Source organism: Megalobrama amblycephala, linkage group LG8 (genome assembly GCF_018812025.1).
Source record: "Megalobrama amblycephala isolate DHTTF-2021 linkage group LG8, ASM1881202v1, whole genome shotgun sequence".
NCBI lineage: Eukaryota > Metazoa > Chordata > Actinopteri > Cypriniformes > Xenocyprididae > Megalobrama > Megalobrama amblycephala.
In genome coordinates, this window is record NC_063051.1 from 13,271,644 (window position 1) to 13,299,201 (window position 27,558).

Sequence of the window (27,558 nt, forward strand, 5' to 3'; positions counted from 1 at the left end):
ATTGAGCTTATCCACTTATTCCACTAGAGGGCAACATAACATTATTATAATTGTGCACTCTTGACGTTTGTACTCTTGTGGAATTACAGTAAAGATGTAGGTAGAGGCCTGGTTTTGGTTGACCTATGAAATAAATTATTAGCATATACTTTTTGTATACTTCTAGTTTAGGTAATACAAATAAATGCTTAACTGACCCAAAACCTGGACAAAACTTCCAATCCTTACAACGAAAAAAAAATCAAAGAAAATAAGAATTAGAATTAAGCACAAAAACGTTATAACAAAGAGAGAGAGATTTTCAAATTAATTTCTTTTAAACATAACCTACTACAGTTATATGTCGTTTTAACTAATTTTGGCCTCCAGTGTAATCTAATTTCGAGGAAACATGTTTAACCAGGTAAATAAATAGCCTACCTGTGGGAGTGGATTGGAAACAGCTCGACACATCCCACATGTAAAGTTAAACTTGACAATAGAAGACAGAGATAAGAGGTAGCCAGGTCAGTGTAACCAGTAATCTGCTACTGACCAATAATCTGACACTATAAATAAAAACTGTATATCACTTTTTCGTTAAACATATTTTAGTAAACGTTTAACAATAAACTTTAAAAAAAGTTTTAAAAAATAAAAACAATATTAATAATAAAATATGCGTAGGCCTATTTAAAAAAATAAAAGCTGAAAACGAATTATTACATTACTCATTGCAGAAAAAAAAAAAAAATAGACGTTTAAACAAAATGTGTTACAACAACTCCCCGGTTTCCAGCAACGCACTACTCTCTTTAGCTCACGCGCGCGCGCACGCACTCAAGCACGCACAACAGAAGGATGTCAAGGGTGTGGAGAGGGTCCTGCGCTATGAGTAAATTGTAAAGTAGTTTTGTAGTTAACAATGTTTTACAACTGATCTTTTTCATCATAGTGAATTAGGAAATATTTAGCGTTTTATATCAGCGGTAACACGCAGTTTGACGTCAAGTTCAAAATACCTGGATTGACGCATGGCGTCTTGTGTCGACTAGGCTACATGAAACTGTGAAGAAAGACGAACACAGGTTTACTATGGAAGTCAGATATCTGATTAATGTGACAGACTATCAATAAAATTAGCCATCTCAATAATACGCGCGTGCCTGTTTTGGCAAAGATAAATGTTTTAAAATAAGAGACGACAACTCGATTCCTTCACCAACAAGTCACATAAACGCCTTATAATGATGTATCGTGCTTTTTGGGATACGATATTTCTTCTCACTGGTGAGTAAATATATTTTATATTGTGCTTATCCGATTTACTGGCATTATTTTTTATAAAATAACTTTGAAAATGTAAATAATACGTCAATTGAGTTAAATATTACTGTGAAATAATTTGAAATCTTGTCCTTTACATGAAAATGACAGTGAGAATGTTGCCACATTTTAAATAATTTTTTTTTTATCGTAAATGAAGCTTCATGCCTCAAGTGGATTTAAGCTTACTCAAACTATCAGTCTTTTTTATTCAGAGGTTGAATTGAAGCTGTGAGCTATAAATGAAGCTTTTAAAATTATTTTATGATGTGCATTTTCCAGTAGTGTTTTATATACCATAGTTTTATCATGATTTGACAATACTCTAATCATCATAATAAAATACATTATGAGGGGTCCACTTTATCCTAACAATAGCCATACAGTCACACCATTAGCAGTGAAGAACTTGTGTGTCCAACATATAATTATTCTGCATTGTTGTGCAACCTTTTAGCTTGGTAGCATGCAAAATGTGCTGTCAGTGTTTACCAAGGCATGGAAGTAGTAGTGGTTTTCTATTCTTTTTTGTCCAGCAGCTTCTTTGGCTCAGTAGTCTTGCTCCTGTCATTAACAAGGTTAACAGAGCTTAGTTTAAATATAGAGCCATTCTTTAGTGTCCATCCTTTATTGCTTTGTCTCTGAAACGAAGGCACGTTCTTAACTCGGCAAGCTGTTTCAGTGAGAGAAAGTCAGTCAGGTTTCATGACTTAAAATTCTGTTGGACATCATGTGTGGTTTTGCCTTATGTGCTTAATAGAAAGCAAATATTTATATGTAATACATCATGGCATTTGTAAACCTGCTTGATGCCCCATAAAATAACTACTTTTATTGACTGAGTGATTGTACAGGTAGCAGCTGTTTTATTCTTCGAGGACATATAAGAGGTTCCATTATCTCAGTAAGTGATTTTGGTACACCAATGGTTAAGGAATAGCAGTTTTTCTAAGTTAAAGGTGCCCTAGAATCAAAAATTGAATTTACCTTGGCATAGTTGAATAACAAGGGTTCAGTACATGGAAATGACATACAGTGAGTCTCAAACACCATTGTTTCCTCCTTCTTGTGTAAATCTCATTTGTTTAAAAGACCTCCGAAAAACAGGCGAATCTCAACATAACACCGACTGTTACGTAACAGTCGGGATCATCAATATGTATGCCCCTAATATTTGCATATGCCAGCCCATGTTCAAGGCATTAGACAAGGGCAGCCAGTATTAACCTCTGGATCTGTGCACAGCTGAATCATCAGACTAGGTAAGCAAGCAAGGACAACAGCGAAAAATGGCAGATGGAGCGATAATAACTGACATGATCCATGATAACATGATATTTTTAGTGATATTTGTAAATTGTCTTTCTAAATGTTTCGTTAGCATGTTGCTAATGTACTGTTAAATGTGGTTAAAGTTACCATCATTTCTTACTGTATTCACGGAGACAAGAGAGCCGTCGCTATTTTCATTTTTAAACATTTGCAGTCTGTATAATTCATAAACACAACTTCATTCTTTATAAATCTCTCCAACAGTGTGTAATGTTAGCTTTAGCCACAGTCTAGAGCATAGCCTCAAACTCATTCAGAATCAAATGTAAACATCCAAATAAATACTATACTCACATAATTCGAAGCATGCATGCAGCATGCATGATGAACATCTTGTAAAGATCCATTTGAGGGTTATATTAGCTGTGTGAACTTTGTAAATGCGCTGTAATATAGTCGAGAGCTCGGCGGGGCAGGGAGCGCGCGATTTAAAGGGGCCGCAGCCTGAATCGGTGCATAGTTAATGATGCCCCAAAATAGGCAGTTAAAAAAATTAATTAAAGAAATCTATGGGGTATTTTGAGCTGAAACTTCACAGACACATTCAGGGGACACCTTAGACTTATATTACATTTTGTAAAAACTGGTTCTAGGGCACCTTTAAGGTTAAACCCTTAGGAATACCTTTGCAATGATATCAAAGGGTTTTCTTAACTTAAAGACCTAGTTCACTCATTTAATTTAGATTTAAATTCTGATGTTATTTACTCACCTACATGTTGTTCCAAATCTGTATGACTTTTATCTTCTGTGGAATATAAAAGTCAAAATATTCTTTTGTCCATACAATAGAAGTCAATGGTAACCAAAACCGTTTGGTTACTAACCTTCTTCAAAATATCTTCTTTGTGTTCCGCAGAAGAAATGCGCACAGTTATGAATTTCCTCATTTTATCTTATTTTTTAGTTTATTTTTAGTTACCATTATTTTTTCTTTATATGAAGGTGATATGTCGAAAGTGACACGGCTCTGACAAGAGTTTGATTTAGTAAATGTATTTATGTACTTTGTGCACCACCTCCAGCTTGCTGGATGTGTATGTTTTAAATGTTAACTTGGCATGGGATATTAACGCTAAAGCATTATTGTAAGAAAAAGAGCTTTTCTGAGGAGTTTTCCAGTTCAATGAAACATAGTGGCCTCTCATTTAACTGGGATTTTCATAAAGTCTCTGTGCATACAGAATAAGAACATGCCTTGAGGTCCCAGACTCTCTTCCAAGCCATTTTAGTGGAATAACAAAAAAACATTAGACAGACTGTTCGAATCTGGACACTTTGGAATTTGTATAAAACAGATGTAGATGGCCTTTAAATCAGTTTGTATGGTCTTTACTTAAAGGCATAGTTCACCCAAAAATTAATATTATGTTATCATTTACTCACCCTCAAGTTGTTCCAAACCTGTATGAGTTTCTTTCTTCTGCTAAACACAAAATAAGATATTTTGAAGAATGTCTGTAACCAAACAGTTGATGGGCCCCATTGACTTCCATAGAATGAAAAAAATCTGTTTGGTTACCAACATTCTTCAAAATATTCCACAAAAATAGCTCTCCACAAGGGTTGCTCAACTAATTGTTTTTAGTAGTTTGGTGTTAACATGTTGGTAAATTTATGGACAATACTCTAATAAGCATAACAATTATTTTCTGTTTTGAATGAAATGTTTATTTATAATCAACATTTTCTTTACTCAACTGCCATCTTGGATTTTTTTTTTCACTGAGCTTCTATGCCCCTGTGATGCCTTAAAATGTTCTCACCAGGGAACTTTTAAAACAGAGCGATAAACTTTGGGATTTCAGGTGGTTCTGCGATTTTCTGTAAATATAAGAGTGAATTAAGCACGCCATGACAAAGATTCCTCTGGCGGCATCTTAAGGTATGCTCATGCTGACTTTTGGCTCGAATTTTGATGTCGCAGACACATTTCCAAAACCCCAGGTTTTTAAACCTGTTTGATATTATCACCACGTGATCTTGTAGTGTGTGCAGTGCAATGACAAGGTGGAACTAATGCAGCCAATCACAGTGCAGATGATATAAATGGAAAAATCTCATAATCACTTGCTTGAATTTATGTGAAAAAGTCCCCCCCCCCACTGTTGGTCGGGACTGCCTCTCGACCAAATGTCTTATAATTTGTGCACCTTGTCAGCATTGTGTTGTGTAGTATGCATGCTACTATGACAAGACAATGACAGATGACAAGAAACCTTGTTGTGTAGTGTGAGCACCACAGCAATTCAGATCCTACAGTCCTGAAGTGTGAGCTTACCCTTACCTTTGTATGTGGAGTGATCCGCATCACAAATCCACTTTCATTTATCTTAGCCCCGTCATTCTCAAAATAGTCTGAAGGTCAGAAGTCAGAAACTCCCACTGTTATTCAAGGTTATTTTATTGGTTCTCTAAGTCTGAAGTAAGTGGGCTTTAAGTAGCTATTTGTCATTTGTGTTGGACGCCAATCAAGCCTTTTTCTCTTTAGTGTGTGATGCTCTTGCTCCGCTGTTTTCTCATTGCTGTAACAATTATGAGTCTGGCATTTTTTGACTTTGTTGGATCCTCATTTTCACATTTGGGTAAGAGGTTTACAAAACTAGATTTCACTGCGAGTCAGTAGATATTTGGAAGGTTTTTGAACACCTTGTCCGAATCTATAGTACTTAGCTGTCATCAGCAATGCTAGTGTTTCATTGTAGTGCTATTGATTTTGATTATGTGCATGTTGTTTTTGATTTGTAGGCTCCCTTTTCACATATGGGCAGGTACAAGAGAATTCTACCTCAACGACGACCATTGCAACCACCACAACAACAACTACCACCTCTTCTACAACAACCACCAGCAGCACGACGACAACCACCACTACTGCACGTGTCAGAAGTATGCTCTGTCTGCTCTTTCCTTTATGCTTGGCTCATTTTGGGCTTCATAGGTCTGAATAAGAAGGCATATATTGCTTGAATATGGTACACCTATGACATTTTATGGCTCGTTTCCACCGAGCGGTACAGTTCGGTACAGTTCAGTACAATTCAGTACGGTATACAATTTTTGCCGTTTCCATTGTTAAAAGTTGTGAATAGTACCCTAATTCCGAACCGTACCGTACCACTTTTTGGGACCCTTCCATTGGGCTACCAAGCACATTAGCACCAATAGTACTGGTACCAAAAGTGTGGAGCTACACTTACTGCAGAACGTTGATTGGTTGACTGAATGAATGAATATTGTTGCAACACAATGTGTATTTTTCGGCTGTTTTTCCTTTTGCAGCCTTCACCCTTTGCTCAAACAAAGCTGCTGTATGTCCTCCATTGTTGTTTACTGTCACTTTCTTCTTCACGCGAGAATGACATTGATTGCTTCTTTCTGGCATACACCACGCCTATGAAGTAAGGGTACTATTGGTGGTGGAAACGCAAGCCGGATCAGGGTTTGCCATCTCGAATTGCACTGTACTGTACTGTACTGAACTGAATCGAACCTCTCAGTGGAAGTGAGCCATTAAAGTATTAGAGGCACATATTTATTATTGTGTTAGATAAGGTATTTAAGGTATTGCTTATTTATTTATTATACAGCAGACAGTTTTCATCCAATGTAAATACCTTCTGTAGACAAAGCTCACAATGATTAGAAAAGGAAATTTGTCCATTTCAAGAAAGCACCTTAAATCTTGACTGGTAGTCCTAGCTAAATCTAGCTATTTCTTGTCTAACACCATGTCTGCTTTTGTACTCTCCTTAGATCAAATGTATGCCGTAGGGAGGACAGAGTCTGAGAAACTGGCGCGTCGTGAAATAATAGAATCTAAAGTGCTATGATCTTCCAAATATTATCAAATCCTCTAATTCTGTTTAGATTTGTAACCTGGCAGAGATCTTGGAATTTATTTTCTTCCTTCCACTTCAGGGCTTTTCACACTGCACTTAACCGCTTTTGCGGTGTTAACTCCGGATTGCGGTGCCAAACTTGTACAGTGTGAAACGATGCGTGTTAGAATGTTACAGCTAGATGCTTGGCAACAGACAACCAATCATGTGTCTCATATTCAAGTGATTTGGACAGTCACGGAAACATCCTCGGGATGTACAGTACAGTCCAAAAGTTTGGAACCACTAAGATTTTTAATGTTTTTAAAAGAAGTTTCGTCTGCTCACCAAGGCTACATTTATTTAATTAAAAATACAGTAAAAAACAGTAATATTGTGAAATATTATTACAATTTAAAATAACTGTGTACTATTTAAATATATTTGACAAAGTAATTTATTCCTGTGATGCAAAGCTGAATTTTCAGCATCGTTACTCCAATCTTCAGTGTCACATGATCCTTCAGAAATCATTCCAATATGCTGATTTGCTGCTCAATAAACATTTATGATTATTTTCAATGTTGAAAACAGTTGTGTACTTTTTTTTCATTATTCCTTGATGAATAGAAAGTTCAAAAGAACAGCATTTATCTGAAATACAAAGCTTCTGTAGCATTATACACTACCGTTCAAAAGTTTGGGGTCAGTAAGAATTTTTATTTTTATTTTTTTGAAAAGAAATTAAAGAAATTAATACTTTTATTCAGCAAGGATGCATTAAATCAATCAAAAGTGGCAGTAAAGACATTTATAATGTTACAAAAGATTAGATTTCAGATAAACACTGTTCTTTTGAACTTTCTATTCATCAAATAATCCTGAAAAAAAAAATATTGTACACAAATATTTTGTACAATTGTACACATTAAATGTTTCTTGAGCAGCAGATCAGCATATTAGAATGATTTCTGAAGGATCATGTGACACTGAAGACTGGAGTAATGATGCTGAAAATTCAGCTTTGCATCACAGGAATAAATTACTTTGTGAAATATATTCAAATAGAAAACCGTTATTTTAAATTGTAATAATATTTCACAATATTACTGTTTTTTACTGTATTTTTAATTAAATAAATGTAGCCTTGGTGAGCAGACGAAACTTCTTTTAAAAACATTAAAAATCTTCGTGGTTCCAAACTTTTGGACTGTACTGTATATAAACAGTAAATTCAGCGAGAGGAAAAATGTCAAATGCTTGGAGAAAACGTGACAATTTGAGTGTAGAAGAGAGCATTTCATTCTTCCATTTTATAGTCTGAAATGTCCATTTAGTATAAACTCAGTAGTACAGTCAGCAGTATGAGGATGCACAATGTTAGAGCTTTTATGTAAACAGGTCGCATGCAGCGTTTATCCAAACAATGAGACTGACACCAAAATATGTAAATAAGAATGTTAACCCAGGGTTTAGGAATGTACAGTGTGAAATGTCAGCTTACGAATACCCAGGATTAATTGTTTACCCTGGATAAATTATGAGCAGTATGAAATGTGAAGCAAAATAACTCAGAATTACATTTAACTGGGGTTTAGAATGACCCAGGGTTAACTATTTCAAGTATGAAAAGCCCTTCTTCTCTTTCCACCAGCGCCTTCCACAAAATATCATTAATTCGTCAAAAATCAGGCAAAATATTTGCAAATACATTTTTAAGAAATTCTTGCCTAGATCTTTTTATTATTATTATTAAACAAGATCTTGTCATTAATGTCAATGTTAAACCCAGGTTCTCTTTATTTTGTTCTTGAAGAATTTATAGCAGCCGCTGTCCACTCTCACTTCGATGACTGCCCCGACTCCCACAGCCACTTCTGTTTTCACGGCACATGCCGCTTTCTCATCCTGGAGGAAACGCCTGCATGTGTGTAAGTCTTTTTTCAGACTGAGTATTAAGAATTTGCTGTTTTTAACAGCATTTATTTTACCTTCACCCTGACATCCACATGTCTGTTAACAATCCTTGATTTTTTCAAATGTGATCATTAAAACAGTCAAGTAATCAAATCAGATCTGTGTGTTCAAGCAGTCATCATTTTCTGCCACATATTCATCATTTGCTATAATGGTGGCTTTGTTCTACAACAGCTGTAACAACTTGCTATCAGATAGTGATATATTTGTCTCTGTATATCAAGGCATCAAGCCAGAGCACTCAGAGTGTAGAGAGCGGATAAGTGATGAAGCAGGGTGGTATGTGCTGTTTTATTTAGTGCCATCAACACCAGCATCACTATGGCACTTTGAATGTAAAATCAAATGTTGTGGATCTTGAGTATTGAGAAAAAAAAAAAAAAGACAAATTCCATGAATCTTAATACTGTGATTATGGTTTAATACTAATACTATAAAAATCTGATGTGTATTTCATTGTTTTATTTATTTATTTATTGCTCAACCAACATATATTTTTAAATAATAATAGAATTAGAATCGAAAATGGGAAAAAAATTGGATTTGAGCTGCCAGTATGAAGAAGTCTAAATTGACTGAAATGCATTTTGATTGCTGACTCACTTGGATAAATTCTTGCTGACAGCATGTTCATTGAGCTGTCCATGTGTAGACAAGCATGTTTTGTCCTGTGCTAAATTGCTTTTCCGTGTATAAATTTGGCACAATAGCAGAATTCAAATCTGTGTTGGTTCTTGTGTCTGAGTTCTCCTGTTGTCAGGGAATTTATATTTCTCCATGTCCACATCTATATGTAGTAGTTCACCACAAAATGTCAAATTAATTATACTTAATTTAATTGATAATCCTCATTTTGGAATGAAATGCTTTTGCTAACATCTATTGAATATACTCCTCTTTTGCAGAGCACGTTTTAATACTGGGCTTTAGTTTTTAAAAGCTCTCTTTTCATTTATAATAAAAGGGACATGTTTATGTATGTTTGTGTAGATGTCATCCTGGCTTTGTGGGTATGCGCTGTGAACATGCAGACCTCTTGGCAGTGGTGGCGTCTAACCACAGGCAGCAGACTGTGGCCACCATGCTGGTGTTGTGTGTGGTGGGCAGTGTCCTACTCATGCTGCTCTGCACTTTACTAAAGTGAGTATTATTCATTTAGCACACATTTAAATGGATTAATTTTATAAATTTGTTTGTACCAGTCAAAAGTTTGAAAAATTATTATTATTATTGTATGTTTTTGAAAGACTGCATGTATTTGATGAGAAATATAGTAAAACATTAATAGTGTGAAATATTATAATTTATGCAATTTAAAAGAAATGTTTTCTGATGTAAGATATATTAAAATGTAATTTATTCCTGTGATGACACTGCTGAATTTTCTGCAGCCATTACTCCAGTCTTCAGTGTCACATGATCCTTCAGAAATCATTCTCAGTGTTGATGAAAGTAAATTTTTTTTAAAAGTAGTGCTTTACAATATTGCGTATTTCCTTAAAAATTAATTAATTACAGTACTTGGTTATTATGGAAAGCAATGCGCTACGTTACTTTTGCGTTACTTTTTCGTTACTTTTTCTTACCTGGCTAAGGCTTGATCTTTCAGACCTTGCAGGTGTTTTTTCACTGAGAAGTTCTTTTCTACAAAAATATTATTACATTCTGACTGATATTTCCTGATGCCTAGAACTATGTATGTCATACAAAGGATCTCTTAACATTACAGGTTATTTTGCCTACTGTACAACTCTTTTTATTGAAAGTTAAAAGTAATGTGTTTTGTTACTTTTGTACTTTTTCCCGTGCATGAATGAGTGACTGTTATGGAGAAAAAATTTATTTCAGCAGTTTAAAGCAAATTAACTAAACTGAAAAGTAATGTGTGTTACTTTTTTAAAAAAGTAACTCAAATGTTAATGTGTAAATTTATAAAACAATGCGTTACTTTACTAATTACATCAAAAAAGTAATCTGATTACGTAATGCACGTTACTTGTAATGCGTTACACCCAACACTAATCGTACTAATATCTAATATACATACAGTCAAACCAAAAATTATTTTTGATATATTTTTACTAGTGGGTGCAGGACACTATAGTTCATTTATGTAAGTGAGGATAGCAAAATAAAGTAAACTGTGACACATTATACCCCAAAATTCTTCATACAGTGGACTACCAGGAAAATTGATAAAATTTGTAAGCAAAAATTATTCAGACACGTTGACTTATGCATGTTTTGCTTAAGTGTTATCTGACATAATTAAGATGAATTTTTTCTGACACACTCATATATCTGAGATCTTGTCATATTTTATTACCATTTTTTTAAACTATAGTGAATAAACTGTATTAATGAATGAAATGTTCAAGGTGTCTGAATAAATTTTGGTTTGACTATATATACCTTCTTTTTCCCAGAGCAAGTTTGGGTTTATTCTGTTGATCTATATTTACTGAATGAACTGTACTCTAACAACTTTGAAAGGGCATTTTTTTTGTGAGAGGTGAAAGAGGTCATTTGTAGACTTCACACATTGTCTTTCTAGTTGTTGGTGGAGACGGGGTGGTTGTGGGCGAGGTAACACCATTTTGTGTTGGTCGGAGAAGCCAAGGAGTATTCTGACGGGTGGGACATCCTGCTGTCACTCAGAAACAGGTATTCTAGTGCTATATTTCCATTTTTACTCAATTTTGTGCTGAGCTGTAGGGTGATGTGTTATGTGTCATGCGGTGTCTAATTATGATCATCAATAGGGGGTGTTTGCATACTGAGACCAGCATATGTGTGAGGCCTTTAACTTTTAATGGCCTATGATTTGTCTTTGCTCAAGGGTTTAAGCTGTTAGTTTAGCCATCTGTTGTCACTCTGTCCTAAGACTGTCAATGAACATGAGACCAATGAGAGTGTAGGAAATGGTAACTTCAGTTGGTCAGGGTGAAACATCTTCAAGGATTTAGGTTTAAAAGAACAGCATTTATTAGGAATAGAAAACTTTTGTAAAAATGTTAAACTCTGTACTGTCACTTTTGATCAGTTTAATGACAAAAATCTTACTGACCCCAAACTGTTGAACGTTAAATAATTAAAACATATATACTCTATATATATTTGTGTGTGTGTGTAAAATATATATATTTTACACACATATATATATAAATAACAGGGCTTGACAATACATTTTTTGCTCACCAGCCACTGTGGCTAGTGGCATTTTCACTGACCACAATTTTGACATCGATAACTGACATAGATATTTTTTATACTATCTCATAATTTGGCAGCAAGTTTATTAGGCTGCTGTCACTTTAAGACCTGATGCATGGATCCATTATACTGTTACACATGTGTTTTCTTTCTGTTTACGTTCACTTAAAACATAACTGTTTACGTGAATACTCGCCAAGACCGGCGTTTCGACATTATTTTGTGTATTTGACTGTTTACGTGCAATAAGAAGCGGGGAAAAAAAACGCACTTTGAGTGTGAGCACAAAATTTGCGGGAATGAGTAAAACTATGTGCAATACGCACAATCACATGCTGAAATTCAAGCCCTGTAACACCAACAATAAGCAAATTAAACCAGTGAGTGAGGGAAGGCGGGTTTGTGTGTCGACTCGCTGTCGGAGAGATGAGAGAGTGAGAAAGCACAGCTGGTATCACGTATCTATTCTACAGAAAATGAATATTAGATGCGTTTCAGATATTTTAGTATCGATATGTATCGAAAAATCGATATTTTTGACAACACTACATTGCACTTAGTTTATTTCTGATGCCTTTTAAAAGACTAAAATTTTGTGTTTTTATATATATAATGAATTAAAAATTGTAGTTTTAGTTAGTTAATGTAGAAATAATTTGTGTACAAAAACTAATTTCAAGAATTAAAAGGCAAGCCTTTAAATTTCAGAACGATTTTGAAAAACGATTAAGTCAAGTGTTTCTAAACTTTAGTAACATATTTTCATGTTATGTTGTGAGTATATGTTCCATGTCTTAGTGGGCAGATTATGTGTGATCGCTGGAGGAACTACATATCCCCAGACATAATTATGCAATTAGAAATGGAATTGTTGGAATTTTGTCCATACAAATACCCTCAGTTATCACTGCCAGTCTGCTCACAGTGCAGCTTGTTGACAGAGTATTGCAAACCTTTAATTAGATTTGTCAACAGGAGGTTGTCACATACTTTGTCAGCATCGTCAGGCATTTCTAATTGTTAGGTAGTGGCTGTGTTTCCACAGTAACATTTCAATACATTTGCATGTCATCAGATTGAAGTGTCTTACGTATGTGTGTGTTTTGTCAATTTTCTCTGCCACTTCCATCTTCTCATCTCATCAGAAAATGTTCCTTATGCACAAGGTACTATTTTGTGAAGCGTCTTAGTGTAGTTTGATCAAACCCTTCTGTTTTTCTTCTCCTAGAGTCTTTTGTGAAAAAAATGTGGTTTGCAATGACTTAATCCTTTCCGTTTTTCATTTCTGTCTTTTCCCATTCAGTGGTTTGACATGCATTAACTGGAGCTCACTCAGGTGCTCTCATAAAATTGAGACCCCAACATCCTCCACCTTACTCCTGGACTTCACTATGACTGCGTTTCTCAAGCTACAGACTCGCACAGCTGGTAAGAGCGGTGCATATTGAGAGCATTTCGATGTGGTCAGTGGGAGAACCCAATCAAACATGGAACTTTTACATTCAGACAGACTGAGTCGTTCCAAATGGATATTTTTGGAACAACAACAGCAGTGACAAGAGTTAAAGATGGAACTCAAAAACTGAGAAACTCTGAAAGAAGAACTCAGAACAAGCTACATGGAAATCAACTACAGGATCCAGTGATTTAGAGACGGGGCTATTTTGAGAAAAATAGATGAATCAATGGCCAGAAACAGCTGATCTGGAAGTGAAAAACAATGAGAGAGGTTTTAGAAAAAACATTCTTACTAACAAAGCTTATCTTAAAGCTATAAATATCCTTATAGATGTATAAGACAACGTTCTCCCAGTTATGGTCTTTTAAATTTCCATTATTATAAAAACGCTTATAATATGCTGTTAATGGGATGTGAAACTCACTAAAAAGCAGTTTAAGATATAACTTTTTAACAATGATATAATATCACATTATTTTCTGTATCACTTTATGGATAAAGAACGGGAGATTAGTTTTGTTAACGTTTAAGTCATTCAATTAGCATGTAAACTTAGAACTACGACAATTAATTTTAACTTGATCTCCTTATAATGGTGATAACAAATCGTAACAGCAAACGTGAGAGACTATGGCCGGCTCTGAGGGACAAATTTTATCTATTACACGTAACACTTTAACCTGAATGGAAATCAAATTTTTATGTAATTTTTTAATCAAAAAACTGGAAATATATGGTGAAAAATTCACAATTATGACATGTATCTTCATAAGTTATGCATAGATTCACAAATCCCACTCGATATTTTCTTCATGCACAGAAAGTGCTTGCTCACATAATGTGCTATCAAAAATTTGTCAACATCTGTAAGGTAAATGGAGCCTCAGTATGTGCACTATTTTCAGCGGCGGTGTGACGTCACACGACATCTGCATGTTCACATTGGAATGATTGGATGCACGCATGTCTGATCACGTAATTGCATGTATTTCACTGTGCACTTTTGCAGTGTTCATTTCAGACACACTGTTAATACAATCATCTTTAAATCTGCACTTTACGTTTTCCATGGTGGATGTTGGTGATGGCTATTCACGCACTGATAACTCACTCGAGGAATAAAACACTTCATTTGAGCGCACATATGCATGCAGAGGCTAAAATCCGTGGTACAAGCAATAATATTTGATATTATTCAGTTTGATGCACATTATCCTTTTCAACTCCTTATGCAAGATATATGTAAGCTTTTACACTGAAAAATTTTAAACCATGTGCTAATTTTGTTCTAATTATCTTATCTGTCCCCAAGCTTTTGTCAATGATCTCATGTTATTAAAAAAATGTTTATTGACCTCTTTGAAAGGAATTTCCAGTATAGGGTCAGAGATATTTATATATCTTTATATCGCTATGTTAAAATGAGATGCTGGTCCAGATATTAAATATGCCACTGTTGGTTTTACTCAATCAAAAACCCTTCTCGAAAGCTGGCAAAGCACTGATAAAGCATAAAAAAAGAAAAAAGAAAAGAAAATAATAACCTGGTTGGCTTAGAGCTGCCAAGTTCTGATATCAGATCATAGAAGCAATTGCTAAAGTGTCTGATCAATGTGTGGAGAATCATAAGATTTTGATATAATGATCCCAAAAGCCCTTGTATGTTGGAGGGGATTCATCCAAGTGACAAACTGAACACTTGGGCATTTTTGAGTAATGGTATTTTTGAATGATTTTGGCTAGTCTGAAAGAACAGATTCAAGATGGTTTATCAATTGATCTGTTTGAATGATCGTGATATGCCACTTAATTAAAAACATTTGATTTATATGTAAACAACTAAATGTGATTGATTGTATTAAGGATTGAGTACTAAATTTATGTTAAAAAAAAATTGAGTTCAATGAATGTGCGTATTTGTTTAGATTTTTTTCTTTTTCTTTTTGAGAGGACTTTGGGTAAAATGCTAGAGCAAGTATTGGGTATTTCGGACTGAACAGTTTTGTAACATGCAGTCATTGCATAATTTCCCGATGTGGAATTGCAGTCAGCCGTAATGACGATGCTCATAGAATTACGGATGTTCTGAATTGGCCTTTGCGTCGAAGATGATGCTCAGTGTTGCATCTCTTGCTTTGTTCCAACTGAATCCCGTTTAAACCTGTTTAGCTGCTTATTGACTGACGTTTGTGTATGATATACTGTAAACGCCATACGTCTTTCTCTTTCTCTAAAATACTGTCTTGTTTCATGTTGGGGAAAAATACTTTGTAAATAGTGTGTGGGAATATTATTTGGTTGTAATGTATATGGAGAATGAGGTGTTTTCTTGACTGTCACTGATCATCAGTTAAGCATGAAGGTAAGAGGGAGATGATTCCAATGACTGTCCCATGCTTGGCGGTATGACATTGTGTTGAGTGTTTTTGACCTCTTTGTCTAAGTTTGCATATTTTTCCAAATAACACAAAGTGCTGCAAATTTTGGGCTCAACTGGATTCTTTCTTCCCTATGATTTTTCATTTCATCAAACGTTTTGTGTTCTTTCCCGCTTGCCAAGCTATCCTCCTCTCTTTAAACCACTCTGTCCATTTACATCCTCCATCATCTGAATATTTTAAAAGGGTCAAATGGAAATGCAAACAGAAAACCTCAGGCACAGCTCAACAAAAAGCCCGCTGCCAGAGTGCTCTTTTTACTGCGGGAAAAGCTCAGCTCTTTTATTTACTTACTCGCCAATTTATTTATTTGTTTGTTTGGCTAAATCTTTTGTGAGATGAGGGGAAGGGCCCTAGAGATCATGGCCGAGAGGAGTTATCCTTGTGCATGAGTGACCACATGATGCAAAGTGCCTGCGTGGCGGACATTGCGTGAGTATTTTTTAAAATTCATTTGTGGTAATTTGTTGTTCGCCTTTTGTGCTCATATCCTATTTTTGCTTCAATTCTCTCCACTTGTTTTATTTATTTATTTATGGAGTGAGTCGTTTTTTTTTTCTTCCTCAAGTGCCCCAGGAAAGAATCTTTCCTTAATAAATAAAGGTTCTTTACTAGCATCTGATTCCATGGAACCATTCCACTGCATACCAGGTTCATGATAGTGAAAAAAAGTTCTTTAGATTATTAAAATGCTCTTCACACTAAGAACAAATGGTTCTTTTAAGAACTGTTCACTTAAATGTTCTTTGGGGAATTTGGAATAATTCCAAAAGAGGGTTTCCACAGCGATGCCATAGAACCGTTTTCTGTGGATAACCTCTTTTGGAACCTATTTTTAAAAGTATAGCGTCTTTCTTCCCCTCTTAATTTCGCATATTTCATCTTAACTGCTCTTAACCTCGATCTCCTCTCCCTTTTTTCTTCTGCCACGATCCTCTGTTGATGAGTTTGCCAATCCCATTAAGGTTTTCAATTGGATTGCAGCACAGCCCCTCATAGCCGACTGGCTGAGCCTCTAAAGCCAGCTTTGTTTTAAGCGCTCTGCTGAGGGAACTCCCGTAAGATACGCGCTTAGGAGCAGGGAGATAGAAAGATATATTCCAGTTGTATAGTTTACGTGAACATAATCTGGGTAAATACTCCGAGAACAGCGCTTCTGTGTCTTACGTGGAAGTGGATAGTCGATGTCCTGCTGGTGTTTGCCCTCATAATAAATTTGTTATTCTTTTAATGTCCATCCATAACTGGTATCTGTGTCGGAGCAGATGGAGAGGAATAAGAGTATTTGGGTATTAGGGTTAAGTGATCTCTCTCTCCACCGTGTGCTCAGCAGCCTGGCGGTCAAACAATGATATCAGCGCTCCACAGAAACTACTTCTATTGTCCTTTAGATATTATTATCTGAACTATTTTACAGAAGAATTTCTATTCTGATTCATTCTGACAATGACGTAAAAAAATTATATAAACGCCTTTGTTTGTTTTGGATTTAGTTTATGTCCGACAATGAAAAAAAATGTTGGTTCCCATCAGTCGCCGCACCAATGGTGACATAAAGGCTACTACAGCGCCATCTGCTGACCACTATAATGAGGGGGAAAAAATGAAAATTAGTTAACTTCTGAATGAAAATTTCTTGATAATTTACTCACCCCCATGTCATCCAAGATGTTCATGTCTTTCTTTCTTCAGTCGAAAAGAAATAAAGGCTTTTGAGGAAAACATTCCAGGATTATTCTCCTTGTAGTGGACTGCAATGGTCTCCAAACGGTTGAAGGTCAAAATTACAGTTTTAGAGCTGCTTCAGGGTCTTATCTAGCGGAACGATCGGTCATTTTCTTAAAGAAATACAACTCTATATGCTTTATAAACACAAATGACCACCTTGCAAGTGCTTTGCCATTCTGCTTTCCGTATTCATAAGTTCCGTAAGTTGAATAGGGAAGGCGTAGGACATACAGCGTAAGCTTTTTTTGAAGAATAAGGAAAGCGGAAGCACTTAAAAGGTGATCATTTGTGTTTATAAAGCATATACAGTTGTATTTTTTTTTAGAAAATGACCGATCATTTCGCTAGGTAGACCCTTATTCCTCGTCTGGTATCGTTTAAAGCTCTTTGAAGCTGCACTGAAACTGTAATTTTGACCTTCAACCGTCCATTGAAGTCCACTATAAGGAGAATAATCCTGGAATGTTTTCATCATAAACATTAATTTCTTTTCGACTTAAGAAAGAAAGACATGAACATCTTGGATGACATGAGGGTGAGTAAATTAAGAGGAAAATTTTATTTGAAAGTAGACTAATCCTTTAATACTTTGTTTTGAACAAAATGTATTCTGCACCAGGACAAAAAGGTCAAATTAACAAATAGGCAAATGACATTTCAGATATATTTTTGCAATTAATTTTGTAGTGCTGTGAAATAGTAATGCAGGATTTCTAATTCTCATATAGAATTAAGGGTCTAAATAATTTTTCTGAATAAAGCACTATATGAACTGGCAGTCAAACTGTCTTAATACTTTTGTATTTGGGTACTGATATCTGAGCAGTATTTGACCAGAAACCACAGTGGAAAACAATCAGACACAAATAAAATGTCATTTATTGCCAGAACAACAATAAAGTATAATTTAGTGGCAGTACATGATATAATTTAATTAAAACTAAAGTGGTATAAGAATGTTTTTTTTCCCCTAGTCCCCACATTCTGTTATTCAGGTTTACATCTAATGTTTCACCATAAGAAACGGGCAATTGCAAAATATATGGTCAATTTAAAAATGCGTTAAATCCTGCAGCAACATTATATAATCATCAGATGAACTCTCTGTCTGTATCCAGTTGCAATCGAGCTGGTAAATCATTTAGACTTTCTAGTCTATGTTGTGGGGGAACATCAAGGTACCCATGACGATCTTGTCTGTCCAGCAAGTAACCTCGGATACCCAATGAGCGTGAGGTCAAGTAGTCGTTCACATAATGATCCCCAACATGGACTACACTGGAGGCTTGCACACCACATCGTACCAGTGCCTGGGTAAAAATTAAAGGGTCTGGTTTAGCAACTCCAGCTTCTTCTGAGGTTAGAAGAAATGAGAAGTGAGTGAGAAGGCCGCATCCCCTCAGGATCCCTTCCAAACGCTTGTCAAAGTTGGAAACAACTCCTTGCTTCAGACCCAAAGCGGTGCAGAACTTCAGGGTGTTATTAGAATCATGAAACACCTAATGATGACAATCTGAGATGGTGAAAAACGATCTTACTCATTTTAAAGTTAATATATTACATTCAATTTGTCATTTTAGTGGTTAAGAAATAACTGGCAATTGAGATTTGTATTGAATAAGCGCCCCCTATAGGGGAGTGCTGTAATTACTAATAAAAAGAGCTGAAAATACCAAAACAATGCTAGTTAGAAGAAAAAAAAAAAGCTATTTCATATCTAAAAAGTCAAATACCCCTTACCTCCCAGTTTTCTGGTCCACAAAAGTTATGATAGAGGTTGTTGGCTAGTCTATCCAGTAAAGCAGGGTCATCTACCCCACACTGGGCAAAAGTACCCCTCACTAGTCCAGTCCACCAGACCTGGCTGTCCATTCCCTGAGCTCTGCCATAATTGGGAAATAGGCGTGATTGCTGACGGTAAGATTGCCTGAAAGCAGTTTCTACTTGTGCAGCTGGCAGCTTCAGTCCTGCTCGCTCCGCTTCGCTGCAGTACTGCTCCCCAACCGAGCGCCGGACCTTTAACAGGGTGTCCTTCACGTCCCATAACACCCAACGCACTGGCACTCGCATCACCAAACTGACAAGTATGACAACGCTTTTATCATAGAAAGTACACACATAACCTACAGAAGGTAAGGTAGTGCTAGAAAGCAATGTGACAGAAGGTAAACAGACGGTTTACTTTGAGGTAAGAATAGTTTCCCTCTAGGGGGCGCTTGGGGACTCAAAAAGCCAAATCCCCCATTATACTGAATGTAAATGTCGGGGAGATTATTGTGTTGCTGGGGTCATTTTGAACCATTAAAACAATAACCCTTTGAAATATAATAATTTAAAGAATTAGATTATGTCAATAAATAAATAAATTCGCACCAGCAATTAAATTAAATTAATTATAGAAATTCCGTATTCAGTAAGCCATAACAACTGTGGTTGGTCCATCCCGAAAAGCGCTGAGAAAAATAACAAGTACCACGTGGTGATGCGCTGCTTCACCAGGCGTTTGAGCACACGAGTAATGATATTTAGAAATTTTAATTACTTTCGACTCAAAATTACATTTTATGAGTAAAATAACTTTAAACAAGCATAATCATACCTGACTAGAGAACTTCTGTGCAATTGCGTCTAATCCATTTTGACAATCCACCCGTTTTACCATAGTTGCCTTTCTACCCACTATTTCTATTGAATCAAAGAATATGCACAAGAAGCGACACTCAATAGAACGTTCAACTGAAACACCGGCGCCCAGCAGCAGCCCTGCGTTTCCGCCATTTTGGGGTGAAAGAGAGTCGGCAGTCCACTAGTTTTTATGGCAATATCAGCTGCTTTGTTAAAAAAACGTTACCAACATATGAAATGAAATTAAGGACATGCATCAGAAAAATTGGGAATGTTGGACAATAAATATATGAATATAACAGCTTGATTTTGCAGTGTTGTCTAATGTCTGTTAAAGCAAAAGTGTCCAAAAGTGTGAATTATATGATAACGGACACAGAAATGCATCATGTATTTTAAGATCATTTTGTTTGTAGCGTGATCCATTAAAACGTATATTTAAATTCAGACCTAGTGATACTATTATTACTATTACTCCACTAGGTCTGAAATATATTGTTCGCTGCAAACATGATGATCTTAAATTTATTAATTTTTAAATTAATAAATGTGTAAAGTTGTATAAATTGGAAATACTCAAAGTAGGCTAACTACGTTACCTCAGATGGTTGAATGGTTGGATTCCACAATTGGTAAAATAAAACATATATAAGACAATACAACATTGGTGACTTAATTAAAAAAAAAACTGTTCTATTGTGCTTCTGATTTGGCAATGAAATTCGCCGATTTTGGGTGCTTAAGATGCGAAGGATTCTATGGTCCAGTTAGCATTTTCACCCCATAATGGCGGCCGAGCTACCGGAGCGCCATCTAGTGGCTGTTACCCAAAAAGTATCAAAGTGTCGCCTTTGACCTTTGAACGGTGCACGAGTTCGTCATAACAAATGTCCGTACAGGATTTAATCAGGCGATCAAAGGTTCCGCATTTAAAACAGTTCGAATATATTTAGAAAAAACGTTGTTCATGTACAAAAAAATACTTAGCCTTTAATTGTACATTAAATCTATTACTTTACGCTCCTTATACAACAGTTGATTAAAAGCAGAAAATATCTATTAAGAGATGTGTGTGCGTGATTATCTATCTATACATATATTTACATTTGTGACACCAGAATTTATCACTTTAAATATTGACAGTGAGTACACTGAGAACATAAAATGCATTTTTAATGATGCACAATGATGACAAATTCATAAATTATAGTGAAAAGTTAAATACTTGTCAGAACTCATAAATCAAATCGTCCTAATTGAGGAAGTTGTTGAATCATTTCACTTCCCGTTCCCCCAGAGTCCCAGGTGTCACTCTTTCCACAATCATGTCAGAAGTAGGGCTTGTGAGCTGAACATGCTCTTGACCTATTTGCTCAGACTGTCCAGTTTGACTTGTGATTTGCTCTTGGATCTTTGCGCTTGAGTTCAACTGGCCAGCAGTCTGCCTGTACATTCCAGATTTCCTGATTTTGTGGGTAGTCTTGCGAAAGTGAGCAATAGCTTGTATAATGCTGTCAGCAGTCCAGTGTTGCCGGGTGAGCGCATGCTCTACTTTGAAGGGACCGTCTCGTGTACGACGCACTCCAGAACAGACGGCAGAAGTCCGCAGCTCTAGTCCTACCTCATGAATCAATTTACGCAGATACTTCTGAGTCTCATTCACACACTGGACCTCTTTTTTTGTGTGTAGAAAAGAACAAATTTGTGGTTACTGGCCTTAAAAGTAAAAACAAACATATGTATATGTACAGAATTTATAATTCAAATGTACTAACCCAATGTGAAATGTGGCGGATTGAAATGAATGCATCGCAGACCAGTCAGAATAGGTGGGCTTTTACCATGAGGATACAATAAACCCCTCGCTGCAAGCTCGTAAGCCTCTTGAGTACTCAGATCCACCTGAGAATACCTGCACAGAAACATAACATACTCAGAAACACACAATGCATTAACCAATGTATACACACAGTGTGACAGTATGAAATGTAATATGTAAAATAATATTCTTATAGTGACTCACGTGATTAAGGCTTTCTGATTGGCTCCCTGTATCATGGCAAGGACTCTCTCAAGCTTATCCTGGGTAACATGGTCTAAACAATAAATACAAAGTTTACTACAAATTGTTAGTCTGTATTACATACATAACAAATATGTTTATAATTCATTATAGCGGTTTCTTGGTATTAAAGGTGCAGTATGTAAGATTTTCTGTCCGCTAGAGGCCTATTCAAAACAAAGGCGTAGCTTGATGACGCCAAGTTTGAGCGCGGAATCTTGGGACATGTGATCTTCACCTCAACAAAAGAATAGGGATTGGACTTGGGAAGAAATCATGTTCATGGATGCGATTATTAACGTTATTAAGTATGAAGCAGAGCAAGACAGAGTGTTGTGGGATCTGAATGAGGCCGCTGGAGAGATTGCACAACACACGCCTCACGAGCAGCAGAACTTTTATTATGACACGATCGCTGGCACCGTTTCCGCTTTTCCGTCATGAGTATGAGGTAATGCAGCTCTGTTTATAATATTTGATACATTTGAGAGTGTTGAAAATTATGTTATAACGTTACTCTGTGCGTTCGCTCGGCGGCTGCTGTGAGACACTGCTGCACACTGCAGTAAGCTTGATCGATTTTTGAATATCTTATTAAATGCTGGATGGCTTGTGTTGATAAATGGCATGCAATTAATTTTAAAACGTATTGTATGATGGAGAAATTCTGTATTACTGTTACTAAAAATAAAGCTGCATCTGATTAAGCTATGTTAGCTACTTGACAAAATAGTGTTTTTCTCTGAGGCATGGTAAAGCATGGTACTTGCTAAAAATCAAGAAAATTTGATTTAAACAATAAGACTAAACGTGTTGAGCTATATAACAACAATTCATTTTCTGTCTATAAATATATCAAAACAGTTGTTCCCTTGTCTATTAAAACATATAATATATTAAAGCGTCTTTGGTCTTTCCATGGTTTCTACAAAATAAAACCGGAAACCGAGGATAATGCGAGTATGACGCAATTGACAGGCGACTCCTCACACGTCCCGGAGCCTTGGTTAAAATTGCAATTTTCTCACGATTTACAAATAGGATATTGTAAGTACTCAAGTGAACAAAATACATAACACTGGCCTAGTGGTTTTTGGATATTTTACTGCAAAAATCTTACATATTGCACCTTTAAAGTCACCATGAAACCAAAATGGACAATTCTTGGACAAATGGAATAAAGTATTTATTGTAAATGATTTATCGATGCACGTTATTATTATTTAATTTGTCTTCATAATCTTTTTTATCAAAATAACTTCCCCTCCCACTTTTAGCAAATATCTTCTCCGATGACGTTTTTCGGTGCAAGGACGAGACAACCTGTCATTCACATGAAATCACAGCATAGCAAACCACAACAATCCAATCAATTCCTGATGGACAAAATCAAGTACCACCCTACATTTATTCTTGTTCGCGAAGCCATTTGACTTGGACATTCGTCACAATAGGGAAGAAAAGACTATTGCAACTTCCATTTCATGCAGACTTTAAGGTTACAATGATTGTAATGTACAAATTACCATATGTGGTTTTCTCTATGACTCGGCTTGTGTGAGAGAAATTATCGGTGGCTTTTCCAAACTCCCCCTCAAGCGTGTAGTCCTTCAGGTATAAAACAAACAAAGTCTACATAAAATTATCATTATTACAATTAATGCATGTCTGCTAACAGTTCTGATTTGATCATCACTTATTATGAATTATTACATAAAATAAACATGTAACGTTTACCCTGGTTACATGTGATTTACACAGATGCTCCAGCACTCCATTTCCTTTCCCAACACCTAAAACTGAGATAGAAACACAAGAGAATTGAGCACAGAGTGCATCACACATTAAATCACTTTAGAAGGTTTCAATTGTGTCACCTAACACTCCAGAGGAAAAAGCATCCAAGCGATGACCGACTCCAACATGGACCTTGTTAAACTGAGGCCCAGTCACTACAACAGAGAATAAGTAAATAGTAAAATATATATACATTATGGTGTTTGTTACACTAGCTTTAATGAAAAATTCTTTGTAATAAAGTAATTCTTAATAGATATGAAAATAATGCAATGGCATTATAACAGGCTATTTTTTATGAATTTCACATGCTTTTGTAAGGTCTACCCACTAACCTAGAGGATGGTCTGCAAGAGTAGGAAGCATAGAGGGTGACGGTATGAGATCTTTAGAGCTGTTGTTCTCTACACTAGAAAGAAGCTGGAACTGCACTGCAAGCTGAGGAGCTGGTGGAGGACAGGAGTTCAGCTCTGAAGAAAGAAAGATGCAGATTTCAGTTGCATTGATAATGATGCATCACAATTAAATTAATTCATAACTTATCACAAGGAAATTAAGTCGTCAACTATAAGAATTTACTGTACAAGTGACGCAGACACTACCTTTCAGTAAATTGGTCTCTATAGTGTCACGAACAAGTTTCCAGTGAACTCCCTGCGGTTTGTACACAGCAAACAGACCATCCATTCTACGGAAAAGACGCACAGCCTGCGTGGTCATCTTCGTCCAGAAATAAATGTTACAAGCATCAGTGAAATATAAATAAGAAGTAAATGACCGATATGGCTGACAGGCAGGGAACCAACAAATTCACATGCTGCTGTGTTGAAATTCTGGCGTGACCGTCTTCTTCTACTGGCGTTACAGCAGCACAGTTGCAGTAGCGCCCTCTAGTGGATGAGATACATCAATTCAACGTGTACGCCATGCTGCTAAGGTATTTGTTGAAAGTATGCATAATATTGTCGTCTTCCAATCATATATTATTTCTTAATATACAGGAGTCCGGGGATAGTTGTCAAACGGGGAAAAAGGTGTCACAAGGTCTATATCTCAGTAACTATTTTTTTACTAGCATCTTTCTCTAGCAATGCTTTTGTAAACACCTCGTTCAAAACCTTCTTAAATTCGAATATTTTTAAATTCCAGTCTCATCATATTTGTGTTGTAGGTCTTGTGTAAACAAGTGAAAACAATTAAACCACACTTAACATATAGTGAGACTGGTCATTAATGAAATGAAAGGTGGAACTGTGTCAACACAATTAAAGGACATGAATATTTCATTTAAAGGTGCTAAAGAGGATGTTTTGTTTTATACATTTTTGTAATATTACTTGAAACTGTCATTACTAACTGATAAAAGAATATTTATTTGGTGCACTGAAAGGAATAATATTAATATACATCATCTGTGCACGAGGTAGGGCCTTAAAAACATCAGCCAATCGTTTACGCGATCATCGCGTAAATGATTGGCCCTTTGGCTTGTCAATCACTGCTGTGACGTTCCTTGTGAGAGACGTGCGCGGATTGGCCCTCTGGCTTGTCAATCACTGCCATGACGTTCCTTGTGAGAGACGAGCGCGGCTGCGCGCTCCAGTAACTTTCCACACTCCACAGGCGCCGCATGCAATGTTTTTGTCAGGAGACAGGAGTAACAACTGCAGATTATGAGTTACATACGGTGAGTCCGACATAATGAATTCACTAACGCGACAGCGAATGCCGGTGGTAAACACTCGTGTTCCAATACTCATGCACAAGTTTTGGGAGGCGTTCCCTCGAAATTCTTACGCATGTGCTCATTTCAAAAACTCAGTAACAATCTTTGGTTTCTCAGTCGACGAAAAGATCCTCTTTAGCACCTTTAATATATTTCAATCAAAAATCAGTTTGAGTTTTGTGAGCTAATCAACTTATAGGTCCCCCCCATATTCTCAATATCACTTTTCAACCATTTTTTAACAAACATAAAGGAATTGGCATTCATTTTGGTGGGAAAACAGCACAAACATCAGTTAGGTTTTGCGATGTATTTTATGATATTAATTAATGTCATATTTTGTGTAGGCCTAGCTGATTTATCTAATAATAGTAAGACGTTCAGTCTGTTATCAACTTACATGAACATTTCAAAAGATAGTTACACAATATCTTAATTTATGTAACTTGTACTAATATTATTACGTTTATTGCTTTAACTATGATTCTGTTTGAAATTTAGGTAACAATTTAGAATAAGTTTCATTAGTTAACATTAGTCAACTATATTAATTAACATTAACTAATAATGAACTGCACTTCTACAGCATTTATTAATCTTTGTTAATGTTAATTTCAACATTTACTAATACATTATTAAAATCTTGTTAACATTAGTTAATGTACTGTGAACTAACATGAACAAACAATGAACAACTGTATTTTCATGAACTAATGTTAAAGTAGATAAGAAGATAGTAAATGCAGTAACAATGTATTGCTCATGGTTACTTCATGTTAGTTAATACATTAACTAATGAACCTTATAGTAAAGTGTTACTCAAAATTTATTTGCTCAAATGTTGATTTTTTTTCTCCCCCACAGTGTTGAATTCAACCGCCTAATTCAAATTTAAAATCCTGTTAAATTAGAGCAATTTTGTGAATTCTTTCCAAACTAAATGCTAGTGTAAACTAAAATCTAGTCTTATAGTATTTTTGTTATAGTGGTTTGGGAAATGGTGATTTTAAAACCGAGAATTTTTCATTTAATAGGGTTGCTTAAAGATATTGTGAAATATTTGTCTGTGATGACATTAGCTACCACTGCCAACACCTATTGATAGAGCAGGTGTGGTTCAAATTACAACAAATAGGCTACACAAATTTGAAAGATTAAATATTATACACTTTACACAGTATGCTCAGTGTTCACAAAACATATTGCATTTGTAATCGTTTAAGCTGGTAAACAAAGTAAATGTTTAAACAAATAACATAAAGTGCATTCACTAAGACTGAATATGTACATATGTACATTTCTCCATTGTGGAAAAATTAAAAAATGAAAACCTTTACTTTTGTTACAATAATTAATTGTATATTTTTACAGTCAGTTAGTCACAAATAACCCTTTAAATACAACAAAATGCTGATATCTAGGTCTGTCAAACATCAGCTTATTATAAAAACACATTTTAATTGTTTAATGGTGTGACTCAAAAGTATATGACCTGACCCCTATAAAAAGGACACAGTTTATTATATGCACATGTTTGCTTATTATACATAATTGCTATATTATGTCTTTACTATTGATTTATGTTCACAAATGGAATCAAAGCAAACCTATACACTCGTCCTTAAAACTACAGGAAGAACAGATCATTTAAATGACTATTCTGCCTAAAATATTACTTGATTATTATTTGAAACTGTTAATATTTAAATAATGGTACACATTTTTATACATTTATTTGGGCCGTGAAAAATCCTCAAATAAAATGAAAACGATTTAAAAAGAGGGAGGAGTTTACTATTTCCAAATCATGTATAATTATTATTTAGCAGCATATATACTGTAAATATGCCTGGGTCTGTTAGATCAGGACTGACAAGCACCAGCTAAAAGATAAATATCAGAAAACAGAAAATATCTGATTACAAAAACAACAAAAATTGGAATGTTTCATAAGAAATAGAGCCTTTAATTATACAAATTTAAATAGTACATTAAATAGAGAAGAATATAACATGAAGTTTTTGTGGAAACTAATAATATGAACTGGCAAAAAAAGACAGCCCTACAAACTCAAC

At 35.5% G+C, this 27,558-nt stretch overlaps 3 protein-coding genes across 5 annotated transcripts; 1 reads left to right on the forward strand and 2 right to left on the reverse strand.

Annotated features, from left to right (window-relative positions):
- The first annotated feature begins 789 nt into the window (after positions 1-789).
- tgfa (transforming growth factor, alpha) lies at positions 790-15,751 on the forward strand. Of its 3 annotated transcripts, XR_007186122.1 has the most exons (8): positions 790-1,269; positions 5,386-5,526; positions 8,275-8,389; positions 9,426-9,575; positions 10,990-11,099; positions 12,794-12,814; positions 12,952-13,076; positions 13,155-15,751. XR_007186122.1 is itself a non-coding variant. In XM_048199473.1 (7 exons), the coding sequence occupies exons 1-7, from the start codon at positions 1,227-1,229 to the stop codon at positions 12,957-12,959; spliced, it is 588 nt and encodes a 195-aa protein (XP_048055430.1). In that variant the 5' UTR covers positions 791-1,226; the 3' UTR covers positions 12,960-15,747. The 3 variants fall into 3 exon arrangements, 2 of the variants coding, with proteins under 2 accessions (XP_048055430.1, XP_048055431.1); XM_048199473.1 differs by having other exon boundaries at positions 791-1,269; positions 12,952-15,747; XM_048199474.1 differs by lacking the exon at positions 12,794-12,814 and having other exon boundaries at positions 796-1,269; positions 12,952-15,743.
- Positions 15,752-18,134: 2,383 nt separating this feature from the next.
- Positions 18,135-19,543, reverse strand: hdhd3 (haloacid dehalogenase-like hydrolase domain containing 3). Its single transcript, XM_048199475.1, has 2 exons — positions 19,014-19,543; positions 18,135-18,772 (listed from the first exon to the last, which is right to left on the reverse strand). The coding sequence occupies exons 1-2, from the start codon at positions 19,341-19,343 to the stop codon at positions 18,365-18,367; spliced, it is 738 nt and encodes a 245-aa protein (XP_048055432.1). The 5' UTR covers positions 19,344-19,543; the 3' UTR covers positions 18,135-18,364.
- A 1,445-nt stretch (positions 19,544-20,988) lies between these two features.
- trub2 (TruB pseudouridine (psi) synthase family member 2) lies at positions 20,989-24,651 on the reverse strand. The gene is made up of 8 exons (XM_048199476.1): positions 24,360-24,651; positions 24,093-24,227; positions 23,838-23,912; positions 23,698-23,759; positions 23,487-23,568; positions 21,922-21,994; positions 21,674-21,810; positions 20,989-21,572 (listed from the first exon to the last, which is right to left on the reverse strand). Exons 1-8 carry the CDS (start codon positions 24,475-24,477, stop codon positions 21,172-21,174), a joined length of 1,083 nt encoding a protein of 360 aa, XP_048055433.1. The 5' UTR covers positions 24,478-24,651; the 3' UTR covers positions 20,989-21,171.
- Positions 24,652-27,558: the final 2,907 nt, after the last annotated feature.

What these genes read in the sequence shown, in the direction of transcription:
- hdhd3 (XM_048199475.1), bottom strand. Translation starts at nt 19,343, where the DNA reads ATGCGAGTGCCAGTGCGTTGGGTGTTATGGGACGTGAAGGACACCCTG. An exon ending in GTGGACCAGAAAACTGGGAG is followed by an intron (nt 18,773 to 19,013) that starts GTAAGGGGTATT and finishes TGTCATCATTAG; the next exon opens with GTGTTTCATGATTCTAATAA.
- tgfa (XM_048199473.1), top strand. Translation starts at nt 1,227, where the DNA reads ATGATGTATCGTGCTTTTTGGGATACGATATTTCTTCTCACTG. An exon ending in TACGATATTTCTTCTCACTG is followed by an intron (nt 1,270 to 5,385) that starts GTGAGTAAATAT and finishes TTTGATTTGTAG; the next exon opens with GCTCCCTTTTCACATATGGG. An exon ending in CACTACTGCACGTGTCAGAA is followed by an intron (nt 5,527 to 8,274) that starts GTATGCTCTGTC and finishes TTGTTCTTGAAG; the next exon opens with AATTTATAGCAGCCGCTGTC.
- trub2 (XM_048199476.1), bottom strand. Translation starts at nt 24,477, where the DNA reads ATGACCACGCAGGCTGTGCGTCTTTTCCGTAGAATGGATGGTCTGTTT. An exon ending in CATAGAGAAAACCACATATG is followed by an intron (nt 21,995 to 23,486) that starts GTAATTTGTACA and finishes TTTATTGTTTAG; the next exon opens with ACCATGTTACCCAGGATAAG. An exon ending in TCCGCCACATTTCACATTGG is followed by an intron (nt 21,573 to 21,673) that starts GTTAGTACATTT and finishes ACACAAAAAAAG; the next exon opens with AGGTCCAGTGTGTGAATGAG.